The sequence below is a fragment of the Marmota monax genome, unplaced genomic scaffold (assembly GCF_021218885.2).
Source record: "Marmota monax isolate L192 unplaced genomic scaffold, Marmota_monax_Labrador192_F-V1.1 WCK01_AAM20220418_F8-fsc00043, whole genome shotgun sequence".
NCBI classification, from domain to species: Eukaryota; Metazoa; Chordata; class Mammalia; order Rodentia; family Sciuridae; genus Marmota; species Marmota monax.
The window spans coordinates 8,815,096-8,831,228 of NW_026691982.1; the positions used below are offsets into that span (position 1 = coordinate 8,815,096).

The following is a 16,133-nucleotide window of genomic DNA, read 5'->3' on the forward strand; positions in this document are numbered from 1 at the left end:
TAATGAAAAATGGTAGGGGAATTGTTCTTAAATGCTTTCTGTGAGTACAAACACACTCCTGCACACTAGTGGGTCAAAGTAGAAATCAAAAGGAAATTAAAAAAATATCCTGAGACAAATGAAAATGGAAACACAACATACTAAAACTTATAAAACAAAGCAAAAACAGTTCTAAGAGGGAAATTTCGGAAGATCTCAGAACAACTTAACTGTTCACCTCAGTGAACCTGAAAAAGAACAAACTAAGCCCAAAATCAGCAGAAATAATAACAATTAGAGCAGAAATAAATGAAAAGAGACTAGAAAAACAGTAGAAAAAAAGCAGTTGCTATTAATAGGATGTTTAATGTCTCTAAAAGTCCCATTTGTTAAAGGTTTCAGTCCCCAAGGTGGCACTATTGAGAGATGCTGTGGAAATTTAGAAGGTGGTGCCTTGTGGGAAGTTAAAAGGTCATTGGGGTGTGCCCTTGAAGAGGATTATGATACTCCAACCCCTTCCTATCTCTTTTTTGCTTCTTGACTATGAAATGAGTGGTTTTACTCTATCATATACTCCTGCCATCATGTACTGCTTTGCCACAGGCCCAAAGCACTGTGACCAGTCAGTTACGTACTGAAACCTTCAAGACAGTGAGCAAAATAAATCTTTACTCTTTATAAGTTAATTTGTTCTCAGACATTCCCATATAGTGATAGAAAGCTGACTAAAACAGCAGTGAAACTAAGAAGTGATTTTTTTGAAAAGACAAGCAAAATGAACAAATTTTTATCCAGACTAACCAGACTCACCAAAAAGAAAACTCAATAAAGGAAAGAACATTATAACTGTATCAGAGAAATACAAAAGATCATAAAGCAACTTACATGTTATACTTACTATGCCAACAAATTGGATAATCTAGAAGTAGATAAATTCCTAAAACATATAACCTTCCAAGTTTGAAACATGAGGAAAGAGTCCAAAGAGTTCAATAATGAAGAGATCGGATTAGCTTTTTAAAAAAAGTCTCCCATCAAATGAAAGCCCAGAATATTTTGGCTTCATTACTGAATTCTACCAAATATTTAAAGAAGAATTAATGCCAGTCCTTCTCAAATTCTCCTAAAAAAAAAAAATTAAAGGGAACACTTCCAAAATCGTGAAGCCAGCATTATCCTGACACCAGAGCTGGAAAAGAAGAGAACAAGAAAAGAAAATTACAGGCAGTATCCCTTATGAACGTAGATTATGAATAATCAAAAAGTTAGGCAAGAAAAAAAATGTGGCATCCAATGTGGAAAGGAAGAGATGCAGATGGTATGAGCTTATATTAGAAAACCTAAGAGACTTTACAAACTATTAGAATTAATAAGTGAATTGATCAAAATAGGAGGATACAAAGTCACAAAATTAGTTTAATTTTTACATCCTGACAGTAAGCAATCTAAAAGGAAAATTAAGAAAACATATTTATACAATAGCACCTAAAGAATGAAGTACTTTAAGAATTAAGCAAGAAAGTGAAAGATTGATACAGTGAAAACTAGAAAACATTTTTGAAAGTTATTAAAGTAGACAAATGAATGGAAAGACATTCTATATTTATAGATTAGAAGACTTGATATTGTTAAGATGTCATTCCCACCTAAGTAATCAGAAGATTAGTGTTGTTCCCCATCAGAATCCCAATGACATTTTTTACAGAAATAGAAAAACCCATTCTAAGATTCATATGAAATTTCCAGGGGTCCTGAGTAGCCACAACAATCCTGAAATAGGATAACATGGAGTATTTTACACATTGTGATTTCAAAACTTACTATAAACTACTATAATCAAAACAATGTCAGACCAACAGAATGATAGACATACAGACGAACAGAGTAGAATCTAGAATCCAGAAACAAACACTGTCATATAGGTAAGTTGATCTTTAACCAAAGTGTCAGGATCATTTAGTAAGGGAAGAACAATTTTTAACAAAAGGTGCTGGGGGAAACATGCACATCCATATGCAAAAGAATGAAGTTGAACCCTCACCTAACACCACATACAAAAACTAACTAAAAATGGATCTGTGGCCTCAATGTAAGACCTAAAACAATAAAAGATAATGTTGGACAAAGAGCTTCATACACTGGATTCGGCAGTGATTTTGTTGATATCAAGTGCCCAACCAGGCAGAGTGGCACACACCTGTAATCCCAGCAACCTGGGAGACTGAGGCAGGAAACTCACCATGTTCAAGACCAGCCTTAGCAATTTAGCAAGGCCCTAAGCAACTTTCAAAGCCCTATTTAAAAAAATAAAAAGTAGTAATGTGATTTGTAATGCATTCTGCTGTCATATATAACAAAAAAAATTTAAAAATACAAAGAAGTACACAAATTAATAGGATCAGGGACACTCAGTGGGAAAGTGTCCCTGAGTTCAGTCCCTAGTACATAAATTTAAAAAAAAGAAAATCAAGTGCATAGGCAGTTTAAAAAACACAAACTAAACTTCGTGAAAATGTAAAACTTGTGTACATCTGAAGGTATTCTCTACAGAATATAAAGGCAACCCACAGAATAAGAGAAAACATTTTCAAAGCATATATTTTTAAAGTATTAATATCTAGAATATGTAGAAGACTACTGAATCTCAAATAACAGAACACTCAATACAAAAAGGGGCAAAGGAGTTAAATAGACCTTATCTAAAGAAGATATACAATAGGCCAATAAGCACATGAAAAAATACTCAACATCACTAACTATTAGAGAAATGCGTATTAAAACTATTGTAAAATACTACTTCATATCCATTAGGATGGCTACTAGGAAAAAAATGTTCAGGATGTAGAGAAATTGTATCTGTTGGTGATGTTGTAAAAAGGTATAGCCACTATGGAAAACAGTATGGCAGTTCCTCAAAAAATTAAAAATGGAATTCCCATTTGATCCAGCATATCTACTTCTGGGTATATACTCAAAAGAATTGAAATCAGAGTCTCAAAGAGATATTTGTACATTCATTTTTATAATCGCACTATTTTCATTAGATAAAACATGGAAGTGACCCAGATGTCCTGGTAGATGAATAGATAAGCAAAATGTACTTTGTAATAAAATAGAATATTATTCAGCAATTAAAAAGAGCCAGGAGCTGGGGCTGTAGCTCAGTGGTAGAGCATTTGCCTGACATGTGTGAGGCATTGGGTTTGATCCTCAGCACCACATAAAAATAAATAAATAAATAAGATACTATATGTATTTACAACTAAATAAATTAAAAAAAAAAAAAACAGAACCAGGTGTAATCCCAACAACTCAGGAGGCTGAGGCAGGAGGATCACAAGTTTGAGGCCAGCCTCAGCAATGTAGCAAGACCATGTCTCAAAACAAAAATTAAAAAAGATTTGGGATATAGCTCAGTGGTAAAGCTCCCAAGGTTCAATCCTATTACCACAAAAAAGAAAAAAAATTCTGATATACGGTACCATAATAGATGAACCTTTGTTATATTAAAATAAGCCATCACATAAAAGACAAATACTATATGTTGCTATTTATAAGGAATGGTTATAGTAGTTTAAGTCTAAGAAATAATGGTGGTTGCCAGTGACTGTGGAGGTAGGAAGAAATGGGAAGTGAGTTAGTGTTTAGTGAGTATAAATAGAGGAGTTTCAGCTTTGCAAGGTAAAAAGAGAGATGGTGATGATGGATGCAAAACAATACACCTACTTAATGACCTGAAATGTACATTTAAAATGGTTATGGTAGTAAATTTTAGATTTTATGCATTTAGAACAGTTTTAAAAATTGGAAAGATAATTAAATTTTTATTCTTTGGGAAATTTTTCAAAAAAAAAAAAAAAACATTGCTTTGGTCCGTCCCAGGGCACTCATGGTCCAGAAGCTTAAATTCCATTTGAGTAAATCTACCTCTGGTGCTCCAGCAACCCCAACGAATCCCGGTGCCCTCACAAACCCAGATTTCTGTTATCTGACCCACTGTTTTTACTGTGTCTATTGCCCATGCTCAAATTAAAACATGAGTTTCCCTTGATGAGTGACTTTCCTGATAGCCTGAGGACTGAGAAGAAAAGAAAAAGAATTTCCACAACCTACTACTCTTTCTTCCTTTCAGTTGAACTTAGGGGTGCTCAGCCATGGAGCTACATCCCTGGTCCTTTTTATTTTTTAATTGAGAGTCTTGTAAATTGCTGAAGTTGGCCTTGAATTTGGCAATATTCCTGCCTTAGCCTCCCTACACTTAACCATATCATGCCCACCATCCTTTATAAAATAAAAGTAATGTTCCCTAAATAGTCTGACCCCTGCCTACTACAAATCCCACACCATTTTCTTTTGACTTACTATATCAAAACTACATGTTTTCTTTCAGTTCCTGGAATACCTAACTAACTCCTACTTATTTTAAGTCTCAACTGATATATCAGATAATCAGCCCCAACTCTTACACTACATTAGATTTTGCTGGCCTGTGTTCTTATTCTTTTCCTTTGTAACTCTTGTTTGTATTATATAAAATTTATTATTTACTTAATTTTTTAGTAACACCATACAGTAGTCCCCCCATCCATGGTTTTGCTATCCATGGTTTGTTAATCTGTGGTTAACTGCAGTCTGAAAGTATTAAACAGAAACTTTGAGAAATAATATGTTTTAAATAAATTTATTATATTGTTAAAATTCTATTTTGTTATTTAAATTCATAAATTATAATTCAGTATATATTTGGCTTGGTACCATCCATTGGGGGCTTGAAACATTTCCACCTAGGATAAGGCATGACTACTATAATCTTCTGAGGATAAGAACCCTATCTATTTTCTTCACTGCCATAGCCATACCTAGCACTATGCTTGCTGGCTCACAGTACATATCCAATAAATATTAGCTGAATGGAGGAAACAAATCTGTCAATCTGGAGTTCAGAAGACAAACCTGGTTATGTAATTTAAGTGGAGGAGTGCAGCATGTAAATAATCACTTATGGGAAAGAAAGAGAGTTCCAAAAGAGCTTAAAGCTGAAGTACAACAAGGAACCAAAAGAAAATAATATTTAAAGAAGGGAAAGAGTAGCTAGTGCTGAGAGTTCAAGAAAGAACTGAAAACTGTCCATTGGATTTAACAACAAACATTGTTAGTAACCTTGGTGAGTGTAAGCTTATGGTGAAAAAAATTCAATGTTTATTCAGGTAAAAACAACATCTAGTCATCTACAGTTAGTCTAATCTTTTAAACATTACATCAAAATCACTTCATTCAGTGATTTTGCTTCTTAGTACTTTGATAATAGTAATTATTTTCCAACTTGTATTCTTCGTGGTAAATGGATTGATATATTTTAGTCAAAGATAAATATTCAAGTTGTCAAAGTATGAATTCTTCTGTTTCTTTGGAGTGCAGAATATCAGTGCCAAGCATTGAACTTATAAGCAAAGTTGTTATTTGTGACTGTGTGTTTAAAAATAGAAAATTAAATTTTTAGTTTTTGTTTTCTTCTTGTACTTACTTTAGTGTTGGTTCAGAACATTTTTTAAATGACTAAATTTAGTTATTATTAATATCAAAACTGGAAGTTGCTAAAACTTGTTCATCTCTAAGCCTAAGCAAATGCAAACATGAATGTTTTGCTATATTCTTTTTGCTGACATTTGTTATTTTTCAGATGTACCCTCAAAGATAATTCTAAAAAGCATATAGAAGTATGGGATCCTTCTCCAGAAGAAATTATTTCAAATGAAGTAAACAACTTAAGTCCTATGTCTGTAAAATCTCTACCTAATGAGAATTTCCAGTCACTTTATAATAAGGAATTGCCTGTGCATATCTGTAATGTAATATCTCCTGAGAAGATTTATGTTCAGTGGTTGTTAACAGAAAACTTACTTAATAGGTATACTATTATATGGAAAACATTCTTCCTATACTGTTTCAAAGATAACAGAAGTTTTAAATGTAGAATTTTTAAAATAGCAAAAATTTTTTATCTACTTAATTTTAATTTTTTCCACATTTTTTATTGGTGCACTACAGTTGTATTAATGATGGAATTTGTTGTTACATGTTTGTACATGCACACAGTATAACAGTATAATTTGTTTGGTATCATTTTCCAATACTTGCCTGCCCACTCTCCACCCCTTGGTCCCTTTCCTCTATTGAGCTCCCTTTGATTTTAATGAGATCATCCCCACCACCTTCCTTTTTCTTTTTCCTCTCTAGCTTCCACATATAAGAGGAAATAATTGACCATTGATCTTCTGAGTTTGACTTATTTCACTTAACATAATGGTCTCTAGTTTCTGCAAATGACATGGTTTCATTAAAATAGCAAAATTATTTGAACTAAACTAAAAATTTTAATAGTATATTTGTTAATTATTTTTACTATATTAGGATTTATTTACCCCACAAATTATTGAGCACCTACTCATGGCAGTGTGCATATAGGTGTTGGGGATAACAGTGGTAAAGAATATAGGTCTTTGCTGTCATGGAGCTTAAATTATAACAGAGGGAGAGATGATGAACAAATAAAACTTAGTATTGCAAGTATGTTACAGGTGATAGAGAAAATAAAGCATTTGGGGAGCAAGGTAATTTTTAAAAGGAAAACCTCAAAGATGCATGAAATTCACTTTTGAAATGGGCCTTGAAAGAGGTAGGAGGGAATAACCCCCTAAGAATCTAAGGAAAGTTTATCTCAGGCAAAGGGAAGAGCTAGTTACGTGGCCTGAGGTGGAAATATGCTTGGTATATTTAGGGAAGAACAGTTTGGCTGAAGTGGAATGACCAAGGGGGACAGTAGAAAACATGTTGTCAGAGAAAAAAAAATGTTTTTAACTTTTGAAAGTCAAACATTTTTAATTCTTATATAGTTTAGAAGAAAAGATGATAACTGCTTATGAAAACAAAGAATGGGAACCTATTAAATGGGAAAATGATATGCACTGTGCTGTTAAGGTCCCAGATAAAAATCAGTGGCGAAGAGGCCAGATCATCAGGATGGTCACAGACACACTAGTAGAGGTAAATGCAATTATAAATAAATGGTGAAAATGAATGCATTTTTGGACTTTTACTGCAGTTATTTAATCCAGTTTTTGTTATGCTTTCAATATTTGCAAAAATGTTTTTGAAATGTTGTCTTTCCATATTAAAATTGCTGTTTTCATAGGTATTGCTGTATGACGTGGGTGTTGAACTAGTAGTGAATATTAACTGTTTAAGAGAACTTCAAGAAAATCTAAAGACAATGGGAAGATTATCTTTGGAATGCTCTCTTGTCGATATAAGGTAGTTTTTAGCTGAATAAATTTATTTTATCCCTTGAATGTTATCATTTTAAGTATTTCTCCTCAGTTGGTAAAAAGCTTGTCTTGCATGCATAAGGCCCTGGGACCAATCCCCAGCACCACAAAAATAAATAAATAAATATTTCTCTTTTTTGAATTGGTTCTTATCAGTATTAAATTAGTTAACATGTCCTGAAATTTTTATAAAATCTAGCTAACTCAGGTGTCAACAGGAGGAAAGATAACTATTTGGAGCACATAAATTTAGTGACATTAAGGAAATATATTATAGGTGAGTATGAATGGTATCTAGGTAGAAATCAAACTGCAAATATAAAAAGCTTTGAGGAACAATAAAAGCAAATAGAAATAAATATACTTTGTAAATTTAGAATTACAGGGAAAGCTAAAAATATATTACCAAAAAGTAGATTATAAAAGATTCTGGAAAAATGTCATAGTATAATTTTTTAATCTAGAATCCTACAATACAAGTAGTGCAGCTTGGATAGTAAAACTAAATACTGTGCATACTGATTATCTGCAAAAAAAAAAAAAAAAAAAAGTTGGTGACAAATGACTCCTATGACCTCCCAAATATCAGCAGGTGGGAAATTCTATGCACCAAGACCCTCAGTAATCAGTTTGTTTGGGAGGAGATAGAGGAAAGGCAGACTGGGATTCTGAAGGTTCTGAGAATAGAAATCTGCAAGAGTATTTAATGGGAGCATGCAAGCTAATCTGAGAAGGGAAGTAATACAGGGTGGAATTCATAACTAAAATCAAGAAGTCTATGATGTGTCATAGTTCCCTTTTTTAACCGTATAACTTCTTCAGAGTAAACTGACATTTCTTTCCATACCATACACTGAGGAGAAGCTGCTGGGCATAGAGTTTAATTTGAGCAAGACAGCAGCAAAGGAAAGAAAAGATCCAGATTGAATCACGGAGCAAAGGGACAACATCTCACATTGAACTCCCATTAAGCTTCTGCACATTAGAGTAAAAGTTAAAAATATAGTGATCTCAGCTCTTAATCCCATTGAATTTTCAGTTTACTAAAGGATAATTCTTTAAAAGAGCCCAAGCATATCAGTCCACTTGCTGACTGTACTAGAATTAGAGAAGAAGGTATTGCCAGGTGAAACAGATTAGCATTTGCAGCCAAAGCTCCAGCCCTGAACTGGAGGAACAATGTAAGCCCAGTGTCCTTCCTAAGCATTTTTACTTAGAAGGGCTTCCACTCAGTGGCGTTTGCTATTTTTCATTTGAACCTATTTTATGTACACAGATAATTGATTTTTTTTTACCTAAATATAGAATTTATAGTTCTTCTTGTCATGTTTCATCTAATTGGTTTTGAAATTCAAATACTGATATTATTCAACACCTAGGTAGTACTCTAATAATGTAAAAATTTATATTTGTAAATTTGAAAGCATACTTCTGTGTCATAGGTTATAGTCCATTATGTGTAGAATCCAACCATATATTTGGCTGATAGCATAGTTTTTAAATTTTGAAATATTTACATTTTTTAAACCATAGATGTCACATTAAAACTTGAATTTCTGACTTTTGGCAAAAATCACAGTAACTAATCACTGAAGAAATAGTGCTGCCCAAAACAATTGGCCTTCCCTCTGGAAGTTCAAAATAGTCTACAACCTGTATTAAATAGATCTTAGCTCCTATTCACTTTAGAATACTGGATATCATTTTACATATGAGTAGCAGCTCCATCATTAATGAAACCTACTAACATCAATTCCTGTGATTTTTTTGTGCTACTCAAAATTAACCAAATCACTTAAGACAGCTTATAATTTTGTACTGTATTGAATTTACTCCCTAATTTGAAGCCACTTGCTTACTATTTGGCTAAAAGATGTATATATACATATAAGCACATATATATGTATAGGTTTTACAGACATGGATATAAATAGGAATAATAAAAATTTGTTCACAAAACTAAAAAAAACTAAAGATCCTTTTAGCATTACTATAAAAACTTCAATGAACTCTGTGATATTTAAATTTTTTTATTTTTTATTTTGAAACAAGGTTTCACTATGTTGCTTAGGGTCTTACTAAGTTGCTGAGGCTGGCCTTGAACTTGCAGTCCTCCTGCCTCAGCCTCCCAAGTCACTGGGATCACAGGCATGTCCACTGTGCCCATCTGATTTTTTTTAATGAATAAATTATATTGGTTTCCCTTGCCTATGATCTTACCCACAAGGACCTCATGCAAAAACCTTGGATATTAGATAGATACATACATACATATATAGATATATTATAGATATATGTGAAGTATAGTTACTATACATCAGCATTGTCTACATTTATAATGTGCTTTACACATACTGGTTCATTTAGTTCTCACAATACTGACATGGGAACTATTATTATTCCTATATTATGATTGAAGCAACTGACACCAAGAAATTAAATTACTTGTCCAAAGTTAATCTATAAGTCTAAATTGGTTTAGTATGTTTTAAAACCTGATATTTAAAATTGAGATTAGAATAGGGTACCCTAGTGACCCTTTCTGTTCTGATTACTCATGGACCATCATGTTTAATGTTCTTGAAGAGTTTATTAGTAGTAGTTTCTATAGTCCACCTGTTTGCACAGAGTATTTCTTCAACCTTATGAGCACTTCTATTTTATGTATTTACTGGTAGTGGCTATACAATTATATATCTACAAGTTTTTTCAATATCCTGGATTGGAAAACTCAAGACTACATAGTATATAAATCCTATTACTAGTTTTCACTTCTCCCTTAAATTAGGTTCAATTAGAATATTGTTATTGAACAGAATTCTAGCAATTTCCTGATTGTACCTAATCTTATAGACAGTTCCTGACATACCTTTTAATAGTATCTTATGGACTTGGATAGAATAATGTTATCATTAAGAATTCTAATGATTGTTAACCCTAATCTTAATGTTCACAACATACCTTAAACTATAGATAAGGTGTTAGAGGTAAGGAAATTGAATCTTCAAGAGGTTAAATATTTTATTATCCAATTAAAACATCAATTCAATTGTTGAGCTAGAATTATAAACAGGATCTGAATTTAGAACTGAAACTCTGGCCCCACTATGTTTTGCTACTATTCCAAGAAATATTTTTTCTGTAGTTTTTTTTAATTGTAATAAAATGGCATCGCATAAAATTTGCCCTTTTGACCATTTTTAAGTGTACAGTTTTCTGATCTTAAAATTCACATTGCTGTATAACTTTTATCACCATCCATCTCCTGAAAATTTTTGTCTTCCCCAAATGAAATTCCACATCCCTAAATTTTTTAAGTATTACAGTAAATACCTTCAGATGTTCAAAAGCTAATATCTATGTGTATCAATAATAAATAATAGGGCTGGGTTGTGGCTCAGTGGTAGAATACTTGTGAGACACTGGGTTCAATCCCCAGCACCACATAAATATAAAGGTGTTGTGGACTGGGGTTGTGGCTCAGTGATAGGGTGGTTGCCTAGCACGTGTGAGGCACTGGGCTCGATCCTCAGCACATAAAAATTAATAAATAAATAAAGGTATTGTGTCCATCTACAACTAAAAAATACATTAAAAATAATAATAATAGAGGCTGGGGTTGTGGCTCAGAGGTAGAGCCTAGCATTCGTGAGGGCACTGGGTTTGATCCTCAGCACCACATAAATATAAAATAAAGATATTGTGTCCGCCTATAACTAAAAAATTAACATTAAAAAATAATAATAGGAAAATCTTAATAATACACTGATTTTTTAATATATATATACCATAATAGAGTTGGCCCTGCATATCTGCAGGTTCCACAACTTCAGATTGAAATGTTATAAAAAAATAGTATCTATACAGAACGTGTACAGATTTTTTTCTTTTCATTCCCTAAACAATACAGTCTAACAGCTGCATAGCATTTACATTATACATGCTATTTTAAGTCATCTTGAGATGTTTAAAGTAAATATGGGGGTATGTTAGATAATATACCATTTGACATAAGGGGCTTGTGCATACTATTCATCTTGCCACTGCCACTGGAGATAGAATTACTGTCAGATTTACTACAAAACACAGAATTGATTTTTAATTAGGGTTTCTAGAACCAGAGGTTAAAAGATGGCGTAAAGAAGTGGAGCTGTGGTCTCTAGGGTTTTGGTTTCTGCAGGAGTCCTGGAATCAACCCCCCATGAATAGCAAGGGGCAGTACTTGGGATTGATTGAACCCAGGGGTGCTTTTATCACTGAGCGACATCCCCAGCCCTTATTATTTTTTGAGACAGGATCTTGCTAAATTGCTGAGGCTGGCCACAAACGTGATCCTCCTGCCTAAGCCTACCAGTTCACCAGGCTTACAGGCATGCACCACTGTTCCTGGCAGTGCAATTGTAAATATTAAAACATAACTAATTCTGGGAGTTACTAATAGTTTAAGCTTCTTAGCTCATAACACTGGTTGGTCTTAATAAATTAAATGTTGGCATACTTACCAACTCCAATTTGATAAAGCCCCATGTCCAGTTGACAGGTGAGTTCACTTTTATAAACCATTTACCATGATAAAACTGACCATGTTATTTACTCAATTCATCAACTAAGTTCAGTTCATTGAGATTCTGGATTTAGAAACTATGTTTAGGATCCTGCCTAATTTACATATAATCTCTTCCTTATTCTTGGGGGTAGACTTGATGGTTAGAAACTTCTAAAGTCACTCAGTTTTAATTCTGCAAACTAAAATGAATGATGATGTTATATACCCTGCTTTTCATTTATTTGCTAAAACTTTATTGAGCATATTTTAGTATACATTATTTTGCCATTTAGTTTTTGTCCAAAATTATGATATTTCTAGTCATTCAAAATTGCATGACTATATCAATATGAGTAATTTTGTTGAATCAATAAGTCAACAATTAAAAACTGCGATTAAAAGTAAAATTTTATAAACTGTTGAGGCTCATATTTATGGGTAGTGATTCAAACTGAATTACAGAATACTTCCCAAAGTGGACAGCATAATCATCATTGCAAAGGAATGTTTTTGTTTTTGTTTTATTAAATATTTCCAGAGCACTTTCTGTGTGCCAGGCACTGTGCTAGATGTTAGGGAATATGATGATGGAAGAGTACACCATCCCTGATGTCTCATCTCGTTCACACACCTGAATATTTAATGATGAAGAATATTTAAAATGTTATCGACTTTTAGATATCTTCAGTTAAACTGTAGAACCAGGTATACATAAATAAGTTAGCATGTAGCATGGATTCTAAGTAGAGGGATGAACAAAAGGCTATGAAAATAGGGAAAAGAATTGTGAAGATAACATGAATCCATGTTCAAATTTATTTCTCACTACATATTCAGTTGGTTCAAACTATGTGCTTATGTATAATATTTCTTGTATATATCAATATTGTATAATATTTGTTATAAAACAAGTTGTCATTAATTTTTGTTTTAGACCAACTGGTGGGAGTGACAAGTGGACAGCAACAGCTTGTGACTGTCTTTCATTGTACCTCACTGGAGCGATAGCAACCATAACTTTACAGGTGGGTAGTAAGGTTAACAGTTACAAATGATATATATTGATTAATCATTTCATTAATGTTTTCATCAATTTTCTTGAGAAAATGCTTTTTTGGATTTTGTAGTGAACTTTGTTGGTCTTATTTCAAGGTACAATGCCTATTTGATAGTAGATATACACAAATGATTATATAAATAAATCAAGATATTTATAAAGTAATATTAAGTTGATAATTTGCATGATAAAATATAACATGTTTATGCTAGAGCATATTTCTGAAGTCTTCTAATATTCTTTTATTAAAGTGGAAAATTGGGCTTCTAGATAAGTCAAAATTCACTGTAAGTCATAAAATATATATTTTTGAGTATGGAATTGAGAATAAGCACTTATTTTTTCAGAATATTTAAAAATATTCTTTGTATTCCCTATTTTTTCTAATTTAAATGTTTTGCTGCATTAATTATCAGAATTTTATCATTTTTCCATGTTAACTTTTTCTGTGTATAATTTTTTGTGGAGTACCAGGGATTGACCTCAACCACTGAGCCCTATCCCCAGCCCTATTTTGTATTTTATTTAGAGACAGAGTCCTAGTTGCTTAGCACCTTGCTTTTGCTGAGGCTGGCTTTGAACCTGTGATCCTACTGCCTCAGCCTACCGAACTGCTGTTATTACAGAGCTCCTAATTCCCTCATTTTTATAACTTTTTCCATATGAAACAGAATTTATGGCTTGTAGATATTTTGCTTTCTGTAGGAAAAAAGGCACACCTTGGAAAGTATATTTTAATTCTATAATTGACAAAGAGTTTAGGGGAATAGAAAAACATATTAAGTGGTGGTGTCTTTCCCCCTCGTTTGGGTTGGAAAATTTTTTTTTTCATTTTGTTTCCCTTTTTTTTCGTTTCTTTAGTTAAATTTTACCTTGGCAGTAAAATTTATATTCCTCATATATTTCATAAAACAAATATCTGTCCCCATTGATCTTTCCCATGCTATTTTTCCTTGATATATTTAGATATCAACATATCTTTACTCAGTTGGGAAACTTCTTTGGCTTGCTTAGAGAAATATAGAAGAAATGCCTGAGAAAAGTACACTATTTATCAAAATATTTTTCTTTTGTGTCTTTTATTTACTGTACTCTTAAATCACTACAGGAAAGCAACACAACATGGCCATTACCTGTGAAAATTTTCTGCAGAGATGAAAAAGGAGAGCGTGTCGATGTTTCTAAATATCTGATTAAAAAAGGTTTGGCTTTGAGAGAAAGAAGGTACAGACTTTTTCAAATTTTTGATATCAGTTTGTGATAGATACTTCTTATTTACCTGTGTAAGTTTTTATATAGGTGTGCTTTCAAATATGAATTGCAGGGCTGTGGATGTAACTCAGTAGTAGAGCACTAGCCTAGCATGTGCAAGGGCCTGGGTTCAATCCCTAGTTCAGAAAAATAGAAATCTAAATTGTATCTTATTTGCTCTTAAAGATAATTTAAAAATTAATCTCTGAGGAGACAACAATTTCTTCAGAATTATTTATTTCTCTATTCAGGTCAAACAGCTTGCATATGTTCTGGCTTTTGTACTTTCTCTTTTTCTTTGATATTTACATTCTAAGCCAAAGGAAAAGGGAACAAAAATATAGTAGGTACCAGATCTGACTGAGCCCCTTGGCATGCTTTGGTTAGACAGAAATCTTTGAGCTTTGTGTTAGAAATGGTAGTTGGTATATACAATATATATTTATGTAAAATAGAAACAAATAACAAAAAAGTAATTGAACAACATTTACATTTAAAGATCCTTTTGGGTCTAAGTTTGAGGTTTAAGCAACTTTGGGTCGCAGGGAGAAGGATTGGGATATTACTACAACCCTAGCTTATTCCTTTATCTTCCTTCCAGTTGTGGAAGTAGGTTGAAATTGCAGATATGTTTCAAGCAGCCACTTTTGTGCCATACATGTCACAAAATGTATGTGGTTACCTGATGAAATAGAAAGAGAAAACAAGAAATCAAAAATAAAATGGGGCCTGCAGTAGCTGGCCAGGTGCAGTAGATTCAACCTAAGTTGCCTGAACCCTGGCGCACAGACTCCACATATTTTTTTGGAGGGGGAGCGGAAGGTGTACCAGGGATTGAACTCACAGGCGACTCAACCACTGAGCCACATCCTCATCCCTATTTTGTATTTTATTTGGAGACAGGGTCTCACTGAGTTGCTCAGTGCCTCACTTTTACTGAGGCTGGCTTTGAACTCACAATCCTCTTATCTCAACCTCCCGAGCCTCTGGGATTATAGGCACATGCCACTGCATCAGGCTCAGGCTCTATATCTTTAATGTGCTTCTCTTGGGGGTTCGTTCATATACTTTAGGTTTAAGTAACTCCTTGGCAAAAGAAATGAGTTGAAATGAAAACTTCTAGACAAGTTAATACTACTAGCATTGTCTGTCACCAATTTTGAGGTGGTTTTTTTTTAATTTTTGTTGTTTGATTATTTTTTACTGCTGTAGCAGCAATGAAACTACTAGCTATCTTAAGACAGTGAGAGGGAGAAGTTAGTTGAGGGCATTAAGTAATAACTTTATGAATACTGTTAAAGGAAAAGCACAGGAAACTAGAAGGAACAAAATTTTGACTGCAATTCTACTAAAACGCAACCAATGTTAATACTGCCTCTGTGATTTTAGTTTTTTGTACGGTAGCATGCTTTTCCTTTAAATGGAAGAGATATCATGAAGTAAACAAAATTGAAAATAGCATATTGCTACCAATACCTAGTATCTGAGTCATTGTTTTAAGAGATCTGTATTTATATTATTTTATGTGTGTTCTACGTGTGTTCTACTATGGACTAAACTAGGATCAACTTGGAGGTATTATGGATTGATTGATTGATTGATTGGGTACTGGGGATTGAACTTAGGGGCACTCAACCACTGAGCCACATCCCCAACCCTATTTTGTATTTTATTTCGAGACAGGGTCTCACTGAGATGCTTATTTAGCACCTTGTTTCTTTGCTGAGGTTGGCTTTGAACTCCCAATCCACAATTTAGCTCCATTGTACAATACTGAGGATATACTTCTTAGGAGATTTTATGAAAGAATAGTGTATAAATATCAGATAGTACTTTAAAACATTAAAGTGAAATTATACTGCTTTTTTCCTCATTAGTCTCATTTATAACTTAAAATAACTTTCACTGTAACTTAAATAATGCTCATTTCCATGTAACAAATTAGACTAGTATACCCTAGACAAGAGCAAATATT

General features: G+C 33.1%; 1 protein-coding gene across 2 annotated transcripts in view; it reads left to right on the forward strand.

Annotated features, from left to right (window-relative positions):
* The window catches only part of Rnf17 (ring finger protein 17), a 115,389-nt gene that overhangs the window by 74,999 nt on the left and 24,257 nt on the right, over nt 1-16,133 (forward strand). Inside the window, exons 20-24 of one of the 2 annotated variants that reach the window (XM_046446941.1) lie at nt 5,660-5,887; nt 6,873-7,023; nt 7,172-7,290; nt 12,785-12,887; nt 14,016-14,131. In XM_046446941.1, the coding sequence (XP_046302897.1) occupies nt 5,660-5,887; nt 6,873-7,023; nt 7,172-7,290; nt 12,785-12,887; nt 14,016-14,131 (717 nt within the window). The remainder of the gene's footprint in view (nt 1-5,659; nt 5,888-6,872; nt 7,024-7,171; nt 7,291-12,784; nt 12,888-14,015; nt 14,132-16,133) is intronic. The other variant, XM_046446951.1, reaches the window with a different exon arrangement.